The following is a 21,780-nucleotide window of genomic DNA, read 5'->3' as shown; positions in this document are numbered from 1 at the left end:
ATTAATATAATATTAATCCATACCAAGTACATGCAAGGGTATAAAATACTCTGTGTGTTCCAAGAGCAACACGTTGTGTTTCAGATGTTTGGGCATCAACAACATCCATGATGCTGTTTAGGAAAAAAGGATGAAGTCCCAATGTGGAAATGCTTTTCTACAGTAGCAGGCACAACTACACCTTCAGTCACATTTAATCACTCTTCCTTTTGCACAGTGTACAGACCTGCTGTGGGTGCAAACTCTTTTGAATGACAAAAACCAAAAAAAGCCAAGAAAGCAAAATGGCTTTAAGATTCTAACCTTGGAAACCAATATTTACTCTGTATGTTACTGAAAGATGTGAGGTATCAATCTCTTCAAAGCTAAAAACTTGAAAATCAAAGACTTAGTCTTCGATTTGAGGTAAACACCTGCATGAAGCAGCAACTGCAGAACAACTGCAGTTTGCAGTTTAAATATCTTGTTTCCAGTTTTGTTGAGCAGCCATGCAGCTAGCACCTAATGAACAGCCTGAAAATGTCATTTAGGGGGAAAAACTTAAAAAAAAATAACTCCAACTAAGAAGTATCCATCACCTGCATTTAGGCCAAAAGGATGAGCTGCCATATAACAAATAAAGTTTGAACAACAAGTAACAGCCAGGAAGAGGCCTGTCTGAGCTTCTTGGATGATAAAACCTTAACAAAGTAGGTTTTGCAACACAGTTCCTCCATGTTAGTAATTTTCAGACACTCAGAACAAAAAATTTCATTGGGTTCTTTCACTGGTAGTCCTACTTGAAGCTAAACCCCAGGGATTACTAAGAATTCATCTGGTAATTAGAACATCTTGGATGAGTAGGAAGTGTGTGCATATCATAAAAATGCCATTATTTATTAAAATAACTAATAACTAGAATATAAGTGCTCAACATAAAAAGTTACCAGATGATTCTCTGCGTATTTTGAACATGCATACACCTAACAGTCAAAACCCAAGACTTTTTAGCAATCTCCCTTCCCCGTGCTGAGGAATAGCTCCTTTGAAATCCAAACCTGAGTTGCTCTGATGTCCTGTTTGGAGCATCATCCACGTTTTAAAGTTACAGAGCAGATTTTGCTCTCCCCACATCCCCTGCCCAGTCCCAGGCTTTCGTGTGTCCACACCATGGTTACAGTCCTGCAGCTCTGCACTGCTCTGGCTCACAGCCAGGGGTATTTATTTGGCCCAAATTGGAGAAATCTATCTTTCCTGAGCTCAGAATAGAAAAGTTTTGGATGGCTACTTAGATGGTGATTTAGGTTCGCAGGTACATGTGAGACAACACAAGGGCCATAACTCAAAATCACTTTTTTTCCTAGTTGCAGATGAAAATAAGGATTTCAAACAAGGATGACAACAGTTAAAATACCTTTAAGTGTGTTTTACTTTTTAGCTTTGTTCCTTCTGATCACAAGCCTTTCCATAACAACAAATACTGCCAACAGACAACTCTCCCAAATGCAGCCAGTATGAAGTCACACAGCTGTCTGATATAACACACACTTGTCAGGCATTATTGAAGAAGTCACTAGATTACTGAAAGTGTGCAAAATTAAAAAATAAATGCTAATGGGAGGTATCATTAAAAGTAATCTCATCTTTACTACTGGTAAGCGTAATTTAGTTGCTTCAACTTTTATATCATGACATGCAACTTCCTTATCTGCAGCTAACTGTTCATTCTGCTAATTTAGAAACCTTTCCGTGCATGCAACAGCAGCAGCAGAGCCTTTTCAATCCTTTTCTCAACATTTTGGAACCTCTAAAAATGTGTACATGTGGTTTTTTACAGAGAACAATCCAGGTGTCTCAGATCCCCCATCTCTGCCTTCTCAGCAGCTAATCAGACATCACTACAATTATGGTCCCTGCCTTTATTTCACATCTTAACAACAGAAATATTGAGAGATTATTTGAGAAATTACAAGTAACTTAGGTCAGAGGTCACATTTTTAGTATGAGAGTGGAGCCATCACTTACAAATCAAGAGGAATTGTTTAGGCAGCAAGAACTAAAAATACTTTGATAAACATCCCCTAGAGTCAAAATGCTCTTTATTCTTCAAAGGGTGGTCTTATTGCTGTGGCTGATTTACCATTTTAACGTTTCATTCAACAGGTCTACTGGACAAGAAATTTTAAAGAATTACACACAGCAAGCCTTTTCAACTGCATGGTGTTTAAAAAAAAAAAACAAAAAAAAAAAGAGCTCCCCTGAAGCTCAGACACGCACCAGACACCCTTCCACATCAGTTACAGCAGGAGTGTCAGTGCTGACCTGGCATTAACAAGCACATCTCATCTGGGTTATGATCACTAATGCTGGTCCATCTGCAGGGGTGTCCACCAGGAGACAGGTTATCCATCGTGTGAGAGGAGACTTGCTGAGGCTTCCCATCCTTTCTTGACACAAGATCTGCTGTTGGGTACGTGGGGACACTCCAGCTGCTACTGCATGAACAGGATGCTGAAGGCCATCACCACACAGCACACGGCCACGTAGGGGCTCTTCCTCTCACCTGGCAGGAGGGGAGAGAACCCAGAACAAACAAAAATTCAGGCATGGCTGAACAGACACATCAGCTCCTAGTCTAGTGTGATTCTGCCACAGCATGTGCAAACTGATATTCAACATTTCTAGCTGGAGAAAGGCAGGCAGAAGAACAGCTGTGTATTCACAAAGAACACACATGGGCAGTGGGGAAACTGAGATGTAGGACAGGTTATCTGGCTACATAAAAACAGAGTTGGGGCTCATTGCCTTAAGAGAGGGATTTGTAAACATGGCAGGGAGTGACAGGACTAGAGGGAAAGGGCTCAGGCTGAAGGAAGGCAGGGCTGGCTGGGATCTTGGGAATGGGGAATTGTTCCCTGGCAGGGTGGGCAGGCCCTGGCACAGGGTGCCCAGAGCAGCTGGGGCTGCCCCTGGATCCCTGGCAGTGCCCAAGGCCAGGCTGGACACTGGGGCTGGAGCAGCCTGGGACAGTAGGAGGTGTCCCTGCCGTGGCTGGGCTGGCACTGGATGATTCTGGACCTCTGTGACAGACAGTGTAAGGGCTTCCATTTCACTACAAACTACTTTTTCTGAGGTGCAGTTTTATGTTGCTGCTATCTCCTAGTGCCAAAGTCAGGGGCAGGCAGAGAAAAGTTGCCCAGGACACCCCATTTTTTCTGTTTCTGCCCCTCTGTGTCTGCTCAGGAGCTGTTCTGTGTAGCTGAGGTGCAGCTGGTGCTGTCTGGTTCTGGCACCTGCCACCTGCAGTGTGAATCTTCTGTGCAGGGTGTCATGCAGCAGCCAGAGCTGGCAGCTCACAGCTGCCCAGACAGAGCCAGATGCCTTTTTTTGCTTTCCTAAGAAGACATCACATTGTTAGCATGTGGAGAGGGTCTGGTCCACATTTTTCCATGACAGAAATGGTCAGCAGATCACAGAAGCTGCACAGACACCTCTATTTTCTGACTATTTCAAATTGGTGTCGCAGTTTCCCAGGGCAAACTGTAGAATAAAGTTAAGTTTACTCCATTAATAGACTTTTATCTGGTGGCAAAAGCAATCATGAGAGATCTATTCCCACTCATTTGGTCCAGGACAGAACACTACACATGTATCTTTTTTTACCAAGAAAAAAAAGATTCTCAGGTGGGGAACTCTAGCACAACCAGGGGAACATCAGTAATGGTAATCAGACTGGTACCTACTTACATGAGCACTTTCTCCATTAATTAGCAAGATGTTTTTACACTTAAAACTTTATTCTTCATGGTTCCACTGAATTCTGCTTGGAGAGCCCTCCAGCCTACAGAACTGCCAGGGAGTGTTAATACTGAAATGTGTCTTTCAAGTGAGAAGATCCCTGTTTTTACACACACAGGAGTATAAAGACAGAGCTAGGGCTGTTTGCTTTTAGCAAAGTTCAATTTCCCTTTGCTGTGTGAGGTCTTTTGTCTTTACAAACCACCTTATCAGAGGCACAGTTTTCAGAGAAACATTAGAGAAAAAAAACCACCAAGGCTCCCAAGTCTAGCATGGTGCAATTTTTATGAAAAAAATTCTTTTCTTTTACCATCAGGACCTTTAAACACAGAGGGAACAAACTTTCCACAGTAAAAGAAAAATAAAATACTTGCAGTGACACCTCCCATACACAGGATTGACTGCCCAATGACATTACAAGATTCTGTCATGATCTGGCATATATTTAATTAAACTTCAAATAACCGAACGAATTAATGTCTGCAGTTTCACATCTGTTTAAAATAAATTTTGAGGAAGTCCAACTCCTACGGTTCAGGGTATTACAATTTTCATATGGGTTACGCTTTTCTGCTCTTAATTTTCTTAAAAGAGAAATCACCATGTGGCAGGATTAAACATTATTTTGCACAACTTTGTAAATATGTAACCACTTGCCAGTGATTAAGATCTTATGTACATGTGAAAAGGTTGTTTAAACATACCAGGGATGTGAAATGTAAAGGAAGCCAGTAGACATTTTCATTTTTAAAACCTACACTTTCTACTTGGCTGCGTGATTAACACACATAAAATGACAGGAATCATCTCCAAAGCCCATTTCCACTTCATAGTCTAAAAGAAAGTCAAAGTGGTCCACCCTAGATGCAAGCTGCAAAAGAAACAGCTAATTGAAAAAAAAAAATCCTTGCATTTAATTAGCTACAAAGAAGACAGCAAGGTAAGGTGAAGTGCTCTCTTCAGCTTTAGACAAACCCTAATGCAGCTGAATTTTTACATTTGTTTTCACTGGTATAGCTCAAAATTCATTTCTGACAGCTGCCACCTTCCCAGTATCTTTCAATTACAGCACTAAAATTGGTTCTGCTATGTCTATTATCTAAATAGGACAATATCTGCCATCATTTTAACAACAGGGTCTTCACTAAAACCCTGTTTTTTGTGTCAATGCTTTTTTGACATCCTGTAAAATGTTCTGCCTGGGAATGCAGAAAGGGAATCATAAAGACTTTCTTCAGGTTCAATGACAAGTAGGAATATCTACAATTACAAGTTCAAAGTTTCTGCTCTGAATTAACAATGCAATTTGAACACTGATGATGGGTTAGTAGGTTTTTTTTTTCCCTAAATCGTGGATATACCTTAATGTTAAGACTAAACTTCTGCTGCACATTCCAATTTCCTTCTCCAAATAAATTCAGGATAAGGATTAAAATAAATATAAAACCAATGTTATGGGAAAATGTCAAGAATCAGATAGAGCTGATCAGCCTGTGTACAGATGTCACTTGACACGAACAGCTTTGTGTAATTCAAAAGTGCACGGAAGCTGAGCAAAGAAGGGAAAGGAAAAAAAACCCACATTTATGCTTCAACAGACATTCATAATGCATTATGAAATCCATGTTGTTTTATTACTATAAGGTAAATATCTGGGGTTTTTTCAACAGTCCATTGCAATTTCAGACTGCAGTTTATAAGAAATCACTGATTTCTTTGCATGTTAGAAATGCACCCTTGGTTGTTTCACGTGGCAAGAATTGCAAAAGACTTTTGAAAATATAACACTAGGTACATGAACTGACATGAGAAGATGCAGGGCTTCCATGATGCTAATCTAAGCAATATCCTGCCTTCTATTTCATGGAGGTTAAAACCTGCATTTTTGAAGACAAAGGATGTGTATGGTTTTCATTGCTACATGGCAACAGAATCCTAATAAATTATAGTAGAAATAGGACTGATCTTAAGGATTTTGAAGGGGAAAAAAAAAAACCAAAAAACAATTACCAATCCTGGCGCATTTCCAGAATATCCCCAACAGTCTGTAAAGATAAAATAAATTAATTAGGCTTTTGATTTAATACATCCAAATCAACTGATTTTCCTTTATGTTAAAATAATCTGAACTGACAGTAATTTGTCAACTTGATTCCCTTCTGAACACCAGAAAACAGCAGATACCTGCACGTAAGGGTACAGAGTAGGAATTACAGAAGTGGCAATGTTCTAAGTCTAGCAGGGGTCTTTTTGCATGCAAGGATGCATTTAACTCATTCTGTATTCCAGATCTAAAGATTTTATCAGAACCCCATATTTATCTACAGTACCTCAGACAAAAAATTTTGTGAAGAAAAAAGTCTTCCAAATTCTTCTGGTTCTTTCTTATTCCTTTACCAGCACTTACCTTGCTCATGTCTCTCCTGTGCTGCTTGCCCAGGAATTTACCTCTCACAAGTGAAACAGCAATGGAGAAAAGCAGAATTCAATGCAGGGAACACCCAAAGGGATGTCACAAACCTACAATTTCTCTGTGTAACTAAAATAATCTCATACTGACAGCTCCAGAGGAGCAGGGACTGCTTTAGGATCTGAGGAAGACAAGGGGAACAACACTGAGGTGTCCTGTGTAAGCAAACATATTTCAGCCCTTCAAAGTTTGTCTGCAGGAAGGTTTCCTTCACAGTATGGCACAGAACACTGTGGGGAAGCACTTGGAGAGCTGTCATCAAGCAGGTAGTAAATACAGCCCCACAAATAAGGTTCTGAACTCACACCCACAAAGGTTTGATTTCTGTTTTTTCCCTCCTTCAGGCTCTGAGAGTTGTTTGCTTCTAACACATTTAAATGCAGGTAAGCTTGGGCCACTTGCTCCTGCATGCTGGAGCAGTCATCTTTTCATTTGCTGCTACTTCCTTTTTATGTCCTCTTTTATGGTCTTGGTTTATTTCAGCATCTCTCTGTCCATTTAGCAGCCTCCTCTATTTCTGAGACAAAGACTCAGTGCCGGGCAGGTGAAGACCAAGGGTGGCAGCAAGTGACTGAGGTGTTGTAACTCAAAGGGAAATGTTTTTTGACTTATGTGCCCCTTGCTGACCAATTAACCATGAACAGCATTCCATTTCCATTTTTAGAAAACAGGCATTTTCATCTGTGCTTTAGATTTTAGTTTTACCTCAAGCAAAATATATATACATGCACACACAGACATATTTGGGTTTGACTGTATTTCTGTACAGCCATACCTCTGTTTTCCAGCTTCTATGTAGCTCCACAAGCAGAAGTAATGATCCCTGCATATAGACCTCCACACTTTTCCAGGCTAAGAGGTCACACAATAAAGTAACCTGAAGACATTTATGCACTTTTTGAAGAGGCATGCAGGTAGAAAGGCATTCATGTGTAAATCTGAAGTGCTCCATTGATAGCACCTCAGGTTCTCAAAACTGTTGTTCATTCTCTGTAAAATTACAACTTACAGATTTCATGCTGCAAAACCAACAGGAAAACTTCCACAACCCTATTTCTTATATTGCCATCTCTCAAAAGCTTGCCCAGGAGCTCAAAGAAATAAAACACTACCACTCTATTCATATGCTTTTGAAGAATCTTGCATGAGAAAAAGAATATTAACCCTTTCAAGCAGCCTAGAAGTCTGTTGAATTTGTCTCACCATCTCAGCAAGGGTATTTATTCCTCTTCTCAGTGATTTCTTGATTAATGTGAACCCACTACTGCACACTGCCCTACAAAGCCCCTTGGTGAAAACAGAAATTTTCCTACCTGATGTGCCAGGTACAAAACAGAGGATGGGTTTCACCAGCTGCCCTTAACAACTGCAATTAACAATTTATGAACCTGAAGCCACTGACATGAGGACCAACCAGCCTTCCTTAATGACACCAGAACATCTTAAGAGGTTTTTGGGTTCTGGAACAGCTCATTACCTCTGTTTGTCCACACAACCTGCTGCTGAGCAGAAGCAGACTGAATTCTGGACCTTCTGATAATGAACCCTTTGGAAAAACTGGGGAGCTCCCACTGCAGGAAAAGCCTGTGCAGACCTCCTCCTCCCCTGGTTTTTCCATTAGTGTTCACCCCAGATACACGAGAAGAACCTCTTCAAGTCAAAACCTGCTTGCTTATTACAGAAGTGATGCTGCCTAGCATAACTCTGCTCCAAAACAATTCCTCCTGCAGCAACTCCTTGGTGTAACTGCACCATTCCTTCTCCACCCTTGGTGTTCTGCTCCATCCTTGTTCGGATGCAGGTGAAGGTGTGGGTCTGCTTGGGATCCCTGCTGCTCTCTGGCAGCCACAGCCCAAATGTGCATGGTCTGCTGCAGATTCCTGGCTCTCTGTGCTAAATGCAAAAAGCACTTATTGTGAAAAGTGGTGGTGGTTACATGGAGGACAAAAAAACCAAACTAAATGGAACCTCTCAAGCTGAGGAGGAGGTGGTGGAGCCTTAGACAACAACTGCTATGGCTGGGTGTGCTGCAAAATGCCATGTGTTCACCAGGAGAAGCCAGTGCCACTGCAGGAGGGAGTGTGAGACATCCCCGTGGAAAATCAAAGGGGATCTCTGCTGCACATGAGCTAACACATCTTTCTGGTTAGCAGGGAGGAGAGAATTATGTTGTGGTGCACATTCTCCTCTAGTTAGCATGAAACAGTAAATCTCCACTTGCTTTCCCAGCCTTTAACACTGTTGCTCACGACTGAGCACATGGAAACATTCAGGGAAAATGAAGCTTTAAGGTTCTGTTTGGCTTGGTAGGAAAAGACACACTTTGGCAGAAATGAGGGGGAGGAAATACAGGGTTATGAGGATGGGTGACATCACTGTGCAACGGCATCTCTCAACCAACAGAAATATGTTTCTTCACTTATTATGAACAGACCTAAATCCTCAACAAAGTTACCACTCACTTAGAAATACAGTGAATAACTATCAGCATTCCACCTCTCTGTCACTTTAGTATTTTATTGATACTTTTTTATGCCTTTAATTTGGAGCAGGAATGATGAGGTAAGAGCATCTCTGTGGCAAACTGAAATATCACTAGAAATTGTTCTATCCCACATGTCCAGACATTTCCACTGGAGCATGGAGTACGTTAGAAGAGAGGGAAAGGAGTTTAGCACCATATGAGCTCCATGTAAACATCTACCATACAGGAAACAACTTTCATTGCTACCAGGCCAAGGTTTTATTCTCCAGTACAAAGTAGTCTACAAATATATATATATATATAAAACAAAATGGTATGTCCTACATCTACATAAATACAAACCTACACATCAAACGCCCAACTCCTCCACAGTGTCAGCACCCCTTGGAAACGTTTTATGAAGAGAGTTCTATTGTACTCCAGACAGATTTGCCTCAAGAATAAACAGAGTAGCTCCAGATTAAAGGAAATACTCCTTGCCAAGAACAGCACTAAAATTTTAATCAGTAAAATAAACATTCTTACTTCTTACTGTGTATACCTCATTGACTATCGTGTTATCTTCCACCAGCAGACACCCAAACTCCCCTCATCCCCCCACTCCCTGTCCTTCATGAAGTCATCCTTTCTTCCATCTTTACTTCCATCCAAAGAAATCTCTCATGTCAGTGACAATTTCATGGCCTCATATAAAAGGACATAAGTGTTTTCATGTTAGAACTCCACATTATGAAAAAAAAAAAGCTGGCGTAATTTGGGTATCTTACACTGCTAAAATTAAAAAAATATGGATAATAAAACAGCAACCCCAGAGATTAATTACAACGAAGGTTTTCAGAAGACAAACACTCAGGGTTCTTGGTCACAACGCTATTTAGAACTGGACACTTCTGAATTTAAATGCCAAAGTGACGGAAGACACTTAGGGAAGAAGAAAATTTTATTTAACAGGAAATGACCTAATGGCAAAAGTGGAGAAGTCAAACACTCAGCATCCAAAAGCCTGTCTGTTTTTCCACCTAGAATTACCTCCTGCTTCTACAAATATCATCTCCTTTGCACTCAGCTGAGGTGACAGCATTACTGAAGTTCTGTGGACAGCCCCAGACAGTTCTGTGCCACAACTGCCCAGTGGTTACTCAAACCCCACTACACTTAAATCACAGTTCTGCTGATCACAGCTAGCATCCATATGATTAAAACCCAAAAAGTTAGGTTTGCAGAAGTTTTCAAAAACTCCTCTAGAGATTCCCTCACCTTAGAGAATACAAAACCATGATTTGAACAGACCACACAAGAGGACTGTGTCGCTTATTTGAAAAAATATTTTTAGTTTTCTTTCAGTTACAGATTATTGTAAAGCTGTGTTTCAGACTTCTATCTACAAAACACCTATCTTGAAAACAAGCAAAAATCCAATTTCTGCTGGTTTCTCACCCACCTAGGAATCAAAAATAAATCATTGCAACAATAACCACATGTAGGAGAATGTTTTATTTCTGTCTCTCATTTCTGTATCTCTAATAAGCATCTAACAACGAAGCAACAAATCTACAAGATTAATAATACAGTATTAGCAAGGTTAGCAGGCTAATGAATTCTTTCAATAAAATTGCAACTAAGGGCTTGCCAATACCTTATTGCACTCTATTGTGAGGTACAAAATTAAGATTTTTATCTTTAAAGAGAGAAAATTTTCAAAGCAGGACCTGCATTATCACAGACTTCATCAGGAGATGCTGAAAGGCTGCAGTTGAACACACACAGCTTGTGGATGTTAGAAATGATCAGGCCACATACCCGGATTTATTTTTGTCCAGTAAGCTGGGAGCCAAGGATCTGATGTAGGCACAGGTACATATGAGCAGCAGGATCACAGTCAGCAGACTCTGGAAGTTGAAGATGGCAGACTATGGAAGAGAATCAGGAAAACAAAGAATTACATCTCTGCAGTGCAGAACCCCTGTCAAAGTGGAAGTTCTGGAAAAAAGGGGTGACCACTTAGACAACACCAAAAATGAAACCTACAATGAGCCAGAAAACCTTTCCATCAATGGAATACTGCGGTGGTAGTGAAAGTAGAGGTGAATTAGGTGATGGGCAAGGAAACCAGTAATAGCCAAGACAAAGAATAACACAAAACGTGCAGTAGGTTTGTTAATATACCACTTTTTAAAGGCTACAGGCCAAATTTAACAGATTTGTAGAAATATAAGGAGTAAAGCCCACCTGAAGTATGAAAACTGATTACTTTTATTTTCAAATAATGTTCTGATTGTAAATTGAAAACATCTTTATTATAACTACACTTTCAGAAGTGCTAGTTATATGGTAAATCCTGAAGAAATTGATGAAATTGCCCTAGGATTGAGAAGTAAAGTTCTGTTGTTGACAGCAAACAATGGTCAGCCTAGTGACAGTAAGAAGAGACCATTCTTGAGAAACTGCTGCAACATTTGGCTACTTACTGAAGAGCAAAGTATCAGCAACAGGCAGAAAGTGCAACCGATAAACCTTTTTAACTTTTTATTTTTTTTATAATTTTAGGGTTTCTCTTAAGTGTCTCAACTGACATTCTGGTCAGTGTAACAACACCAGGTGGTGTAAGAGGCAATTGCTTATTTCAAAAAGCTTTATTTCACCTCCTCTCTGCTACGGTCATTTGCAAATCTGATTTAGTGTGAGCTCAAAAAAAAAAATAGTCAAGGCAAATGCAATAAATTCACTCTTTGTTCTGGAATTCTGATGAACTTCTGTCTCCTGTGTTCAACTCAGCTGGTCGAGTAGTGGTATTTAATTAAAGGTAAATATTTAGCACTTAGGAAGGGATAATACATTGGCATTTCCTTCTCCAAGCATATTTTACGGCACATCAGAGACTTCATTTCCATGCAGCCTGAGGCACATCTCTGTTGATGTGCACATGCTTTCTTCCTATGTCACAAAATGGTAATGTTTTGAATCTCTGATTATCAAATATATCTAGCTAATGAGAATTATAAAAGAAAAGCACACTATTCTAGTTCAGTATGGCACTAGCAGGAAATTAGGAGAGGAAAATGAAAAATTCTAGTAGAAGAAAAGCCACTGGAACACACACAAGTGTTCCAATACTGAGATCAAAAACCTGGTGACCAAAATCAACTGCAAAACAGAACAAAAGACATTATCTTATTTAGAAGTCTCCATGGATCATATGAACTCCAGAACACACACACAGAGCTGCCAGTCTGAACACATGCTTTAGGCAGGGTTAGCTATCTGAAGGAGTTTCAGTATTTAACTTAATGGGGTCCAACAGGCCACTCTGTTAAGAAGCATCATCAGAGATGCTCTGACTCTGCAGCCTGTAGAGGAGAGATTTCAGCATCCCTGAAACCCACCCTTTCTGTGATGAGGGAGCAGCGATCCCACATCCAAAGCCAGCCCTCTTGTCCCAACCATGAGGCTGCTTGGTCTCCTCTTGCACCACAGCCTTCCCTAAATCATATTTAGTTTAGCATTTTAGCTCAACCAGCCACCCCTTCTGCCCCACCATGTCATAAATAATGCACAGACTCTTCACAAAGGACAACACGCTGCCATCCTCAGCCTCTGGAGCCTTTGTGCTCAGCAGAAGTTTCTGCCAGCTCCAGAAACCAGGGAAGTCTCAATTCCCCCTGGCTCCTGCGGGTCTAGGAACGCGGCGGGGCCGGATCCAGGAGCGGCTGCTCTCAGCACAGCCAGATACTGCCTATCAACTGATTAACTCGATCAGTCCTGCGGGACAGACAGACAGCTGCTCTGACAGCTCACAGCCCCGCGTTCCCATGAATTCCTGCAGCTGCTTCCCGAGGCGGCACCGGGCACCCCGGCACTGCAAAATGGCACAAGGGCACACTTGCTTCCTCTTAAGCAGGGGCTGTAAATGTATACTCATGAAATGTGCTATCAGCCAGCCAACTGGGGCAGTATATAATTGTATATAATTGCTCTTTGTTGGGGTCTTCATGTGTTTCCCTAGATATGTGTGGCTGTAATCGCATCTGCCCTTCCACGGAAACGCACTCTGAATGACACGTTTATCTGCACAGCCACTTTGAAAGGGCAGATGTGAGTGTTCCAAAATTTGCTTACGAGTTTGGAAATGAGGATCTATTCCTGAATTAGACGGCTTCACTCTTCACATCTGAAGTAATTCTCATGGCCCAGCTGAATTCATAGAGAGCAGCAACCTACATCTGGCTGCTCCAACTGATGTAATTAAAAGCTGCTGCAAGAGTTATACATTGCTCAGAATCCTTTTAAAAAACTGCATTCACATACCAAGCTACTTGGACAACATAGATGTGTTGCTGTTCATTTGTTTACACTGGGTTGCTCTGATGAAAATGTATTAATTTCAATTTTTGAGTCGTGTTGACTGGCTTATGGTAGATCCTGCAAGCCTCACTCCCACTACAAAGAGATCTCAGCACATGGAGAAACTGTGCTGTCTCTTAGACCGTGTCCCCATTAGGGTGAAATGACAACTAACTTCCTGAGACTCGTGCTGCAATGCCAGAAAGAACCAGCACTGGCATTTTATCCTGTTTTTAGACAGTGCAAGCTTCAATTCCACACGCTGAAATTTTCTACATCTGCATTTGGTATATTTCTGGCATAGTGGGAACACCTCAGTTGCTCCATTCCGCCTCATTCCCTCCGTGCCCCGTCCTGTATGGAGCACCACATCACCTGCAGCACCAATGAGGTATTTCATTCACCTGAACTTGCACAAGACAAGGTTTTTCCAATGACTTTGGAAATTCAAGACTTTGAGAGCTACATGCCCATAGGCTGTTTTAAATCCTTCCCAAAACCAGGCCTTTAAAAAAAGCCTCAATATTATTTCCTGATCATAACATATCTCAGTAAAAACTCCATATAATAAACCATAAAGAATTAGTATTCCTGCAAGTTTTATTGTGTTGGGATTAACAGCAGTGCCTTGTATTAAAATAAATACTCATGGGAATATACAGTAGTTGCAAATCAAGTGGTACAGCTAGGGATGTCTGGATGTATTCCCATTTGAGTATAAACTGAAGTTTAATGTACTTTAGTAAGTGTTGATTGAATTAAAAGTTACCTCTGTGGGTGTGACAGGGAATCATGACAACAATTGCACAGCTCCTGCAAACCTCATCGTAGACAAGGTTGTCCCTCAGCATTAAATTTAATACACTTGGGCAGAAGAAGAGGAAAAAAAGCAGCATCTCAAGAGTTGTGGTTACCACCTTGTGGTCTTGCACTTCACAGGAGTATTTAATTCAATATGCAGAAATAACCATAAGGAATGCACTACTTCTAAGCACCTTCCTGCACTGACAACACCCAGAGAAGACACTGTAAGTTATCCATCTCTGCAGTTTTCACTCACTCCATTACCCCAATATTCTCTGCTTCAGGCACTGTGTTGTTCCCTGTCCTTGCAGGCAGCACCACACTCACAAACCACCTACTGATGCAACCCCTGGGTAGCACAGCAATAAATCACACCCCAGGTTTTGATGGAACTGTGTCACAAAGGACCTGCTGATTTTCGCCTTGTCTCACAGACTTTTGTTTCAAATAAACCACCCAGTATCATGGCTCCAGGGGAAATGAAACGGACAGGAGGACACAAACTCTACTCTGTAGTCCTTTTGGGTTGGTAGAAAGCCTAACACAAAAGCTCTCTGAGTTTATCTCCGCAGACTTAGCACTGAAACCAAACCTTAACCTTCCCTAGACTTAAAGTATTTACAAAATGATTATTTTATCTCTGATTGCAGCGTGACCAAGATGATTTCATCCATCTGTGCTATAAAAGCACAGGCCATTGTAGTGCCAGCAAGTTGCAAAACTTTGCCCTGTGGTTACTACTATCACAACCAATTTATGTGGGCAAACAGAGATAAATAACTGGAATATTTTAAAGAAAGTATAAGCTCTGTGTAGTACGCTTCAGAATATTCAGTCTTTCTAGAATGGTTTTATATTTTTTCCTCCCCAGTATAATACAATTGATGAATAATTATGTTTTCTGGAGTCAAATATGGATACCCAATCATTCAGCTGCCTTTCTCATACTGGAATATGAGCAAGAGCATACATACTGCAGTTAAACTTCAGTTAAGCAAGATAAAAATTTAATCACAGAAAAGTTAAATCAAGCTATGAAATTTTAACGAAGAGGTCCTTACAATGCTGAAAGAGAAAATGCTTATTATCTAGGGTTTCCATTAGGCCCTGCAATTCTTATTTCTTCAGTAAAATCAAATTTTTCAGAAGATAATATTGAGTAAAATAACAGGATATAAATCATGTAATCTACTCCCAACCTGAAAGCCAAAGCAACTGCTAAAAACTAATTAAAACATGCATCTTATTGTATTATTTTCCAATCTATTAAAAAAATAATTATTTTTCCCACTGCTGCCAAATGCAATATGATCAAAACAAATGAAAAACAAGCATATGTAAAAGAGGCATGCTAATTAGCATAATAAACCAATTATAAAAACTGCAGATTAGTGAAGTTTGAAGTAATTATTGGCAAAAGTACACAACAAAACTAAGCAAGGAGTGTTAGTAAGTATCCAAATAGCAGCCAGATGCAGTTGTTCCAGCATCAATATGGCTTTTTACTTTGGATTTACAGCATGTTCTCCTCAGTATTTCGTTTCCAAACAATGTAAGAACTATATTTAATGTTCATTCAGATTTCTGTCTGAAAAATGTATTTTTGCACTCACAGAATGTAAGCTAAGGCTTGATTAGAGAAATAGGGAATTTTTTTCCTAGTAATTTCTTGGAGAAGTACATTGTCAAGTTTAAATGGCAAATGTAACTAACACGTATGCTTTCTAGTCAACTGAAGACTAATACATCTAAGTAAAACAAAACCAATCTCCTGAAACAATTAAACACTTAATTAAACATATGGACACAGCTGCCCTCACCTATAAAAAGCTCATTTGACTCTAGCACGTTTAGGATTTTTACTGTAATTTCAAATCCACAGACCAGCAGTGAAGACACCTCCACGCAATGATGCTGAAAATTTCACACTTGCTTAAATTCCTCCCTCTTTGCCCCAACATCTAGTCTGAAAACGTAACTCTTGCTGCATGCAGCTAGCAGATGCAGCATTCCACCAAAATATCTTACTATGAAAAACACAGTGTACTATTAAAGTCACTCTTACTGGGGTCACTGTAGCACAAAGGTGTGTATGCTCACAAATTTACTAAACAAAGAATTACGGTGGATATGTCAGTACCTTCTCCCCCAGTTTTCTCTGTAGATTAAACAGTTTAAAATTTTACAGAGATATTTTTCCTCTGCTGTCTTCCCCCATTAGATAAAAGCAGTATTTTAAATAACCCCCTTTTTAAACTAACTCTCCTGTCTGAAGCTGCACACCACACTGTTTTGTTCACCACAAATTTAATACTGAAACTGAAAAAAGCAGTAAAATCTCTGCGTGTGAATGGAACAGGAAAGAATCATACTAAAACACACTTGGAACCAGGTGATATCCTTACTGTAATGAAAGCAGCATGCAAAAATCAACGGTTTGCAACAGAAGGTGCTATAGGAATATGGATGTGGTCATGGGAAAAAGTCTAACTTCTCAAAAAGGAAGATATATTCTAATTTACCTAAAAACTACAAAACAGACCTGTAAATATTTTATGTGTACTATTTACCAAAAATTTTTTTTGCTCATTCATAGTCAAGCCATCTCTTTCGAACATGAAGACCAAATACCAGGAAAAAATATACTTAGTTAAGAAACAATGACAAGTTCTGCTAAGTCTGTCATGTCCCTTGGCCCTGGGCAGGTACACAGCACCTCTGCAAGTCTCTTATTTGGCAGAGTTTCAGGTGCATGGTTTGAATATTTAGCATCTGGAAGACAGGTAGTCTTTTTCACAGCTGTTCCCACCTTGTTTCCACAGTCACCAGGTTGAAAATCAAAAGCTTTTGTTGAGTTTGAATGCCTGGCTCTGTGCATTAGCAGAAAAACATATTCAGTGCTGCAGCTGTTACAATGAATGTGTGCGGTGTCTAACACTGCAGGCAAACAAAAAATTAAATTGTGATCTTCACTCTTTTATGGCACTCAGCAAAGCAATGGTTTCTCACAACCAGTATCATTCTGGGTAAATCTGTTACAGTAGACTCACATCATCCTACTCTTCCAAAAAGAGACCATCTTACCTTGACAGAATAATTTCCTCAGTTCAACAGTAACAGAAATTAAACACTGACAATGTACTTTCACATCGTCCTCTAAGGTGACAGAAGTATCTACACAGAACACTTCAGGTGAAATAAATTCTCAATACAAAGACACTTTAAGACCGTAATATAACCTAGAAGATGTTTTTAAACCTATGTACCTTTAGGTCATGATAAAAACAAAGCTGCTACCAAGTCTGAATGAGGATTGATTCATTCTTGTAGTTTTGAATAAGACAAAGACAAGACTTTGCACTTGAAGACTCCTGAAAGCTCCTTTTTCAGAGCAGTGTCTTGGGTTCTGGCGTGTTTACATCTGACAGCTTGGTTTGAAATAATATTTACTAATGAATGTTTTTAAAATTGGCTTTATGAGCAACTCCCCTTCCTTCTATAAACACCACACTAAGAGAGCAACAAAGACTGTGGCAGAAATGTTTGTCCTCGTGGAAAGTTCCCAAATCACTTTTTGTGTAGTAATGTGGGGCCAGGATCAGCCCCAACCAGAGGGTGACAGGGAAGAAGACGTTTTTGTCAAGTTTTCTGCACTTCTTTTAAATTATCTCCATCACCAAATTCTGCCTGAGTGTAACCTCACATTTTTGCCAGGAAGGAAAGTGAAGACCACCCGTCAGAAGCTGAGAAGCTCCTCATTAATTTTAATGTTACCTTTGCCTTCTTCCCTTTTTCCACCCATGCCCATGCAAACTTTTCAAGCCCATCAGGAAAACTTCTGTTGAGCTTTTAGATGTAAAATCCCAAAAGCTGGCAGGACAAACTGATTTGTGGAAGTCAGCAAACAATATACATTCTGCTCCTAAATAAGTGAGGGAGCTGTGCATCCTGGTGCATCCCTTCCATTCCCAGCAAGTTTGGAATCCACTGAGAAGCTTCTACTGTCTTCCACAGCTGCTTTAAGTTAAAATAGGGAGGGTTTTGCTCTAAGTCAAAATGCTGAATTTTTCCCCTATCCACTAGCAATGAAGAGGAAAAAAAAATCCCACAATCTCTGCTTTCACATATAAGAAAAGACAGGTAAAAGTCAGCTTACACACACACACACACACATATATATATAAATTTTTTTTTCTGTTTGGCAGCAGCTGGCCATTCACCCAGCAGAAGTTCTCATCTGCTTAGCCAGGAAGACGTGGTAAGGAAGCCTGGAAAACAATGGGATAAAAGGTTTCCAAGGGATAAAGCCCTTTGGAAATCATGCTTCAGAATATTATACAATATAGAATATTCAGAGTGCTGCTAGCTAGCCAGGACTGCAAGTCCTACTCTTTGGACAAGGAAAATAAATTTGAGATGTAGCTCTAATCTCTTCACTTCATGACACACAGACAGCAGCTCCTTCCTCTCTCACAGTCAAACGTGAGCTCAAAAATTATCCTTTTTTTTTCCCCTAAATGCCTTGACACCAGAAGTGGCATCATGGAGGATTCAAAGTCCTGGAGGGCCGCTGCTCTCTTGAAGAAATTCAAACATCACAGTAAGGCTGAGGATACTTATTTTCACCTTATTTTCAACACTAAATCATAAGCAAACCATCTTTACAAGAGTTTCTTGCTTCAGGGTCCTTGAGGCACACAGAGTAAGGAACAGGGACAAGTGGAGAAGGTCATCCCAACAGAATCTCATACACTTGCCATAACCTTCTTAGATTTAAATATTACCTTTGTTTTTAAGTTACTGTTATATATTTCTTGCATATCACTAAAAAAATACATAAAATATAAATGATATAGTGATATAATATTAAATAATTACTTGTATTGAATCATTACACTGAGCAACACCAATATCCCACTGAGGTCTCTTGCCTTTTTCTATCACCTCAAACCCTTTTAAGTACAATGAAAAAGACTGAGGTGCTGCTGTAATTCTGTGTATTCCCCTTTCCACGGCACTCATTAGAGGGCTTTTGCTTTCTGCACGTGTGTTTTAGATCTCCTGAGATAATTTATGCCCCCCATCATAAAAAATCTCCTTTGCTTTCTGCTTGGAGCCCCAGACTGGAGCCCTGAAAGATCTGCCAAGGAGTGCTCAGGTGAGCAACTCCCAGCAATTTCCTGGTGGTGACAAGATCTGGAGACTGGGAACCCTTTTTTGAAAGAAACTTCACGAGATACTGATCTTTTCTGTAAATACACAGGAAATACAGCAATATTCCATTAAACTGCACAGCAACCCTGCAGTGATGGATAATGTCCATGCTCATGGGAGGGGGGGACCAGGTGATCTTTAAAGGTCCCTTTCAACCCAAACTATATTCTGATTATTAGAAAAATCTAAGAATTTCCATCTTAAAACAAACTCTGTGCTGAAGTTATGGACAAACATGCACATTGTACAGGAAAAACTTATACTAATTCAGTTATTCCTTTGGTTTTCCTTTTAATTTTAAATCCATGTATCTGGTCTGCTCATATAAACGTCGTTGACAAATAAACATTTAATGTATAAACCTTGACTAAGGAAAAGTATTTCACTGCTCAGCTTTAAGAATGAGAGAAATGCAAACCCTTATTTTGTATTACCTGCACAGAGACTGGAAAAATGGGGAGGAAACAAAAAGATTAAATACCAATTTGCCTCTAGATCAACACTGCGTAAAGAATACAGATATTTATACACATATATTATACATATATACCTATATATATATATATACACACACACATATATATATATATATCTATATATCTCTAACTACAGTCTTTATGTGTGTGTTTATAGAAAAAGATGTATTGGTAATATATAACACATAATTATTAAAATATTCAACTCTATATTTGTATACATCCATAAATATACATATTTGTATCTGCATGTATTTGTTGTACACATAATAAACTTGTATTTAAGCATAGATATTCTACTCCAGATATACTTACCTGTCATTTAGGCATTTACAAAACTATAAATAAACTTAAAAATATGTATTTATATGGTAAGTTGTATTATATATACTTCTATAGTCTTAAGAATTACATGTGTTGTGAATGCATGGACTTTTAAAAATACAGGAAAAAGGTAATATATACCTGTATACATATATATATAATTTTTATACATATAGATCCATTTATAAAATATTGTTTTATACATATTATATACAATTTTATACATAATATTTCTAAAATTATACATATATGTATGTATATACAGATATATATATATGTATGTATGCATAATAAGTAGTTTTAGATATAATCCAGTTTTCACGAGTAAATGGACCTGAGCCTCTGGTAACACCCCTGAAAAGCTGCCAATGACGCAGCTCAGCACAGTGCTCCGAGCATGACGTCACCTAACACCACCATGACGTCACGCAGCACGGGAATGACGTCACGAAGCCGGGAGAGAAGCGCACAGCACCTGACCGACCTCGCACCGGCTGCTGATGCGCCGCACGGACACAAACCGGGTATTTTTCCTGTCACCAAACCCCTGATACAAACCCGCCCCGCGCTACTCCCACCAAAGCCTTGAGGCGGCTCCGCTCCCGCGGGCCGCGGCTTATGGCGTCAGCGACCTCTGTGGGCGCCGCCCGGGCCGGGAGGCGCCGCTGAGCACCGTGCGGGGCCGCGGGGAGGCAGGGGAGCGGGGAGGGCCCGGTGCCGGAGCGGCAGGGCCGGGCGGGCCCCGCGCTTACCATCGCGCCGCGCTCCGCCACATCACCTTCCGGCCGCCGCCACGGGCGGAAGCGCGCACCGCGCGCCCTCAGCGCGCCGGGGCGCGGGCACGGCCGCCATTGGCTGGCGGCGCCGCGGGGCGCCGCGATTGGTCGGCGCTGCCGGCGCGGGGCGGGACGGAGGGGCGGACGCGGCGTTGATTGGCTGGCGGGGCGCAGGCGGAAGTGGCGGCGCGGGAGGTAGGTCGGGCGGCCCGCCCCGCGCGCGGCGGCTCGGGCGGGACTGAGGGGAGCGCGGTGGGGGGAGGGGCTGTCCCGGTGTGGGGATAACCGGGATCACCGGGATAACGGGGCTCAATCCTGTACTGACCCCTCACTGGCACTGAGGGGAGCGAGGGGAGCCCCGACCGTGTCCCGGTGTGGGACAGCCGGGATAACCGGCATAACGGGGCTCAATCCTTTACTGACCCCTCACCGGCACTGAGGGGAGCGGGGGGAGCCCCAACCGTGTCCCGGTGTGGGACAGCCGGGATCACCGGGATCACCGGGATCAGCCCCTCACTGACCCCTCACCGGGCCATGAGGGCCGCGTGTCTTTAGTGAGACGCAAAAAAAAACCCCAAAAAAACCAAACCAGAACCAAAAAACCAAACCAACAACAATAAAAACGAGAAAAGCCCCCACAAACAAAAACATACAAGAAACCCCGCAACAGTTGGTTCTTTTGGTGTGTTTTTTGGTTGTTTTTTTTCGGTTTTTCGTTGTTATTCGGCTCCCAGCGCTGTTGTCTCGCCCTCGCGTCCCTTCAGGCGTGAGCCTCTGGCTACTGAAGTCTTAATAAAGAACGCCTTAATAACATAAAGAATGCCTTAATGAGGCTGTTGTTTAATTAGGGGCCCTCTTACTGTTAATTCTGTTGTTGTATAGGGAGAACCCAGACTGTCTTCCCCTGGTCTGTTGTATTTTGGCTCCGTGCTATGTTTATTTCTCTTGGAGCTTTGCATCATATTTTCTGTAGCTGCACCTGCCCAAGAATTTCCAATGTTTTTTCCCTCCACGAGATTTTTTTTTTTGCGTTGGTTTTTTGTTTTTTGGTTTGGTTTTTTTTTTTTTTTTTTTTTTTTTTTTTTTTTTTTTTTTTTTTTTTTTTTTTTTGGG

The 21,780-nt window shown here is 40.8% G+C and overlaps 1 protein-coding gene across 1 annotated transcript; it reads right to left on the bottom strand.

Moving 5' to 3' along the window:
• Positions 1-1,390: 1,390 nt before the first annotated feature.
• Positions 1,391-20,705, bottom strand: TMEM167A (transmembrane protein 167A). The gene is made up of 4 exons (XM_041463294.1): positions 20,644-20,705; positions 10,533-10,642; positions 5,788-5,822; positions 1,391-2,542 (listed from the first exon to the last, which is right to left on the bottom strand). Exons 1-4 carry the CDS (start codon positions 20,644-20,646, stop codon positions 2,472-2,474), a joined length of 219 nt encoding a protein of 72 aa, XP_041319228.1. The 5' UTR covers positions 20,647-20,705; the 3' UTR covers positions 1,391-2,471.
• Between the last annotated feature and the right edge of the window lie 1,075 nt (positions 20,706-21,780).

Source organism: Pyrgilauda ruficollis, unplaced genomic scaffold, assembly GCF_017590135.1.
Source record: "Pyrgilauda ruficollis isolate IOZ18807 unplaced genomic scaffold, ASM1759013v1 scaffold164, whole genome shotgun sequence".
In the NCBI taxonomy this organism is placed as follows: Eukaryota; Metazoa; Chordata; class Aves; order Passeriformes; family Passeridae; genus Pyrgilauda; species Pyrgilauda ruficollis.
Note: the sequence above shows the minus strand (reverse complement) of the source record. Positions and strands in the feature narration are given on the sequence as shown.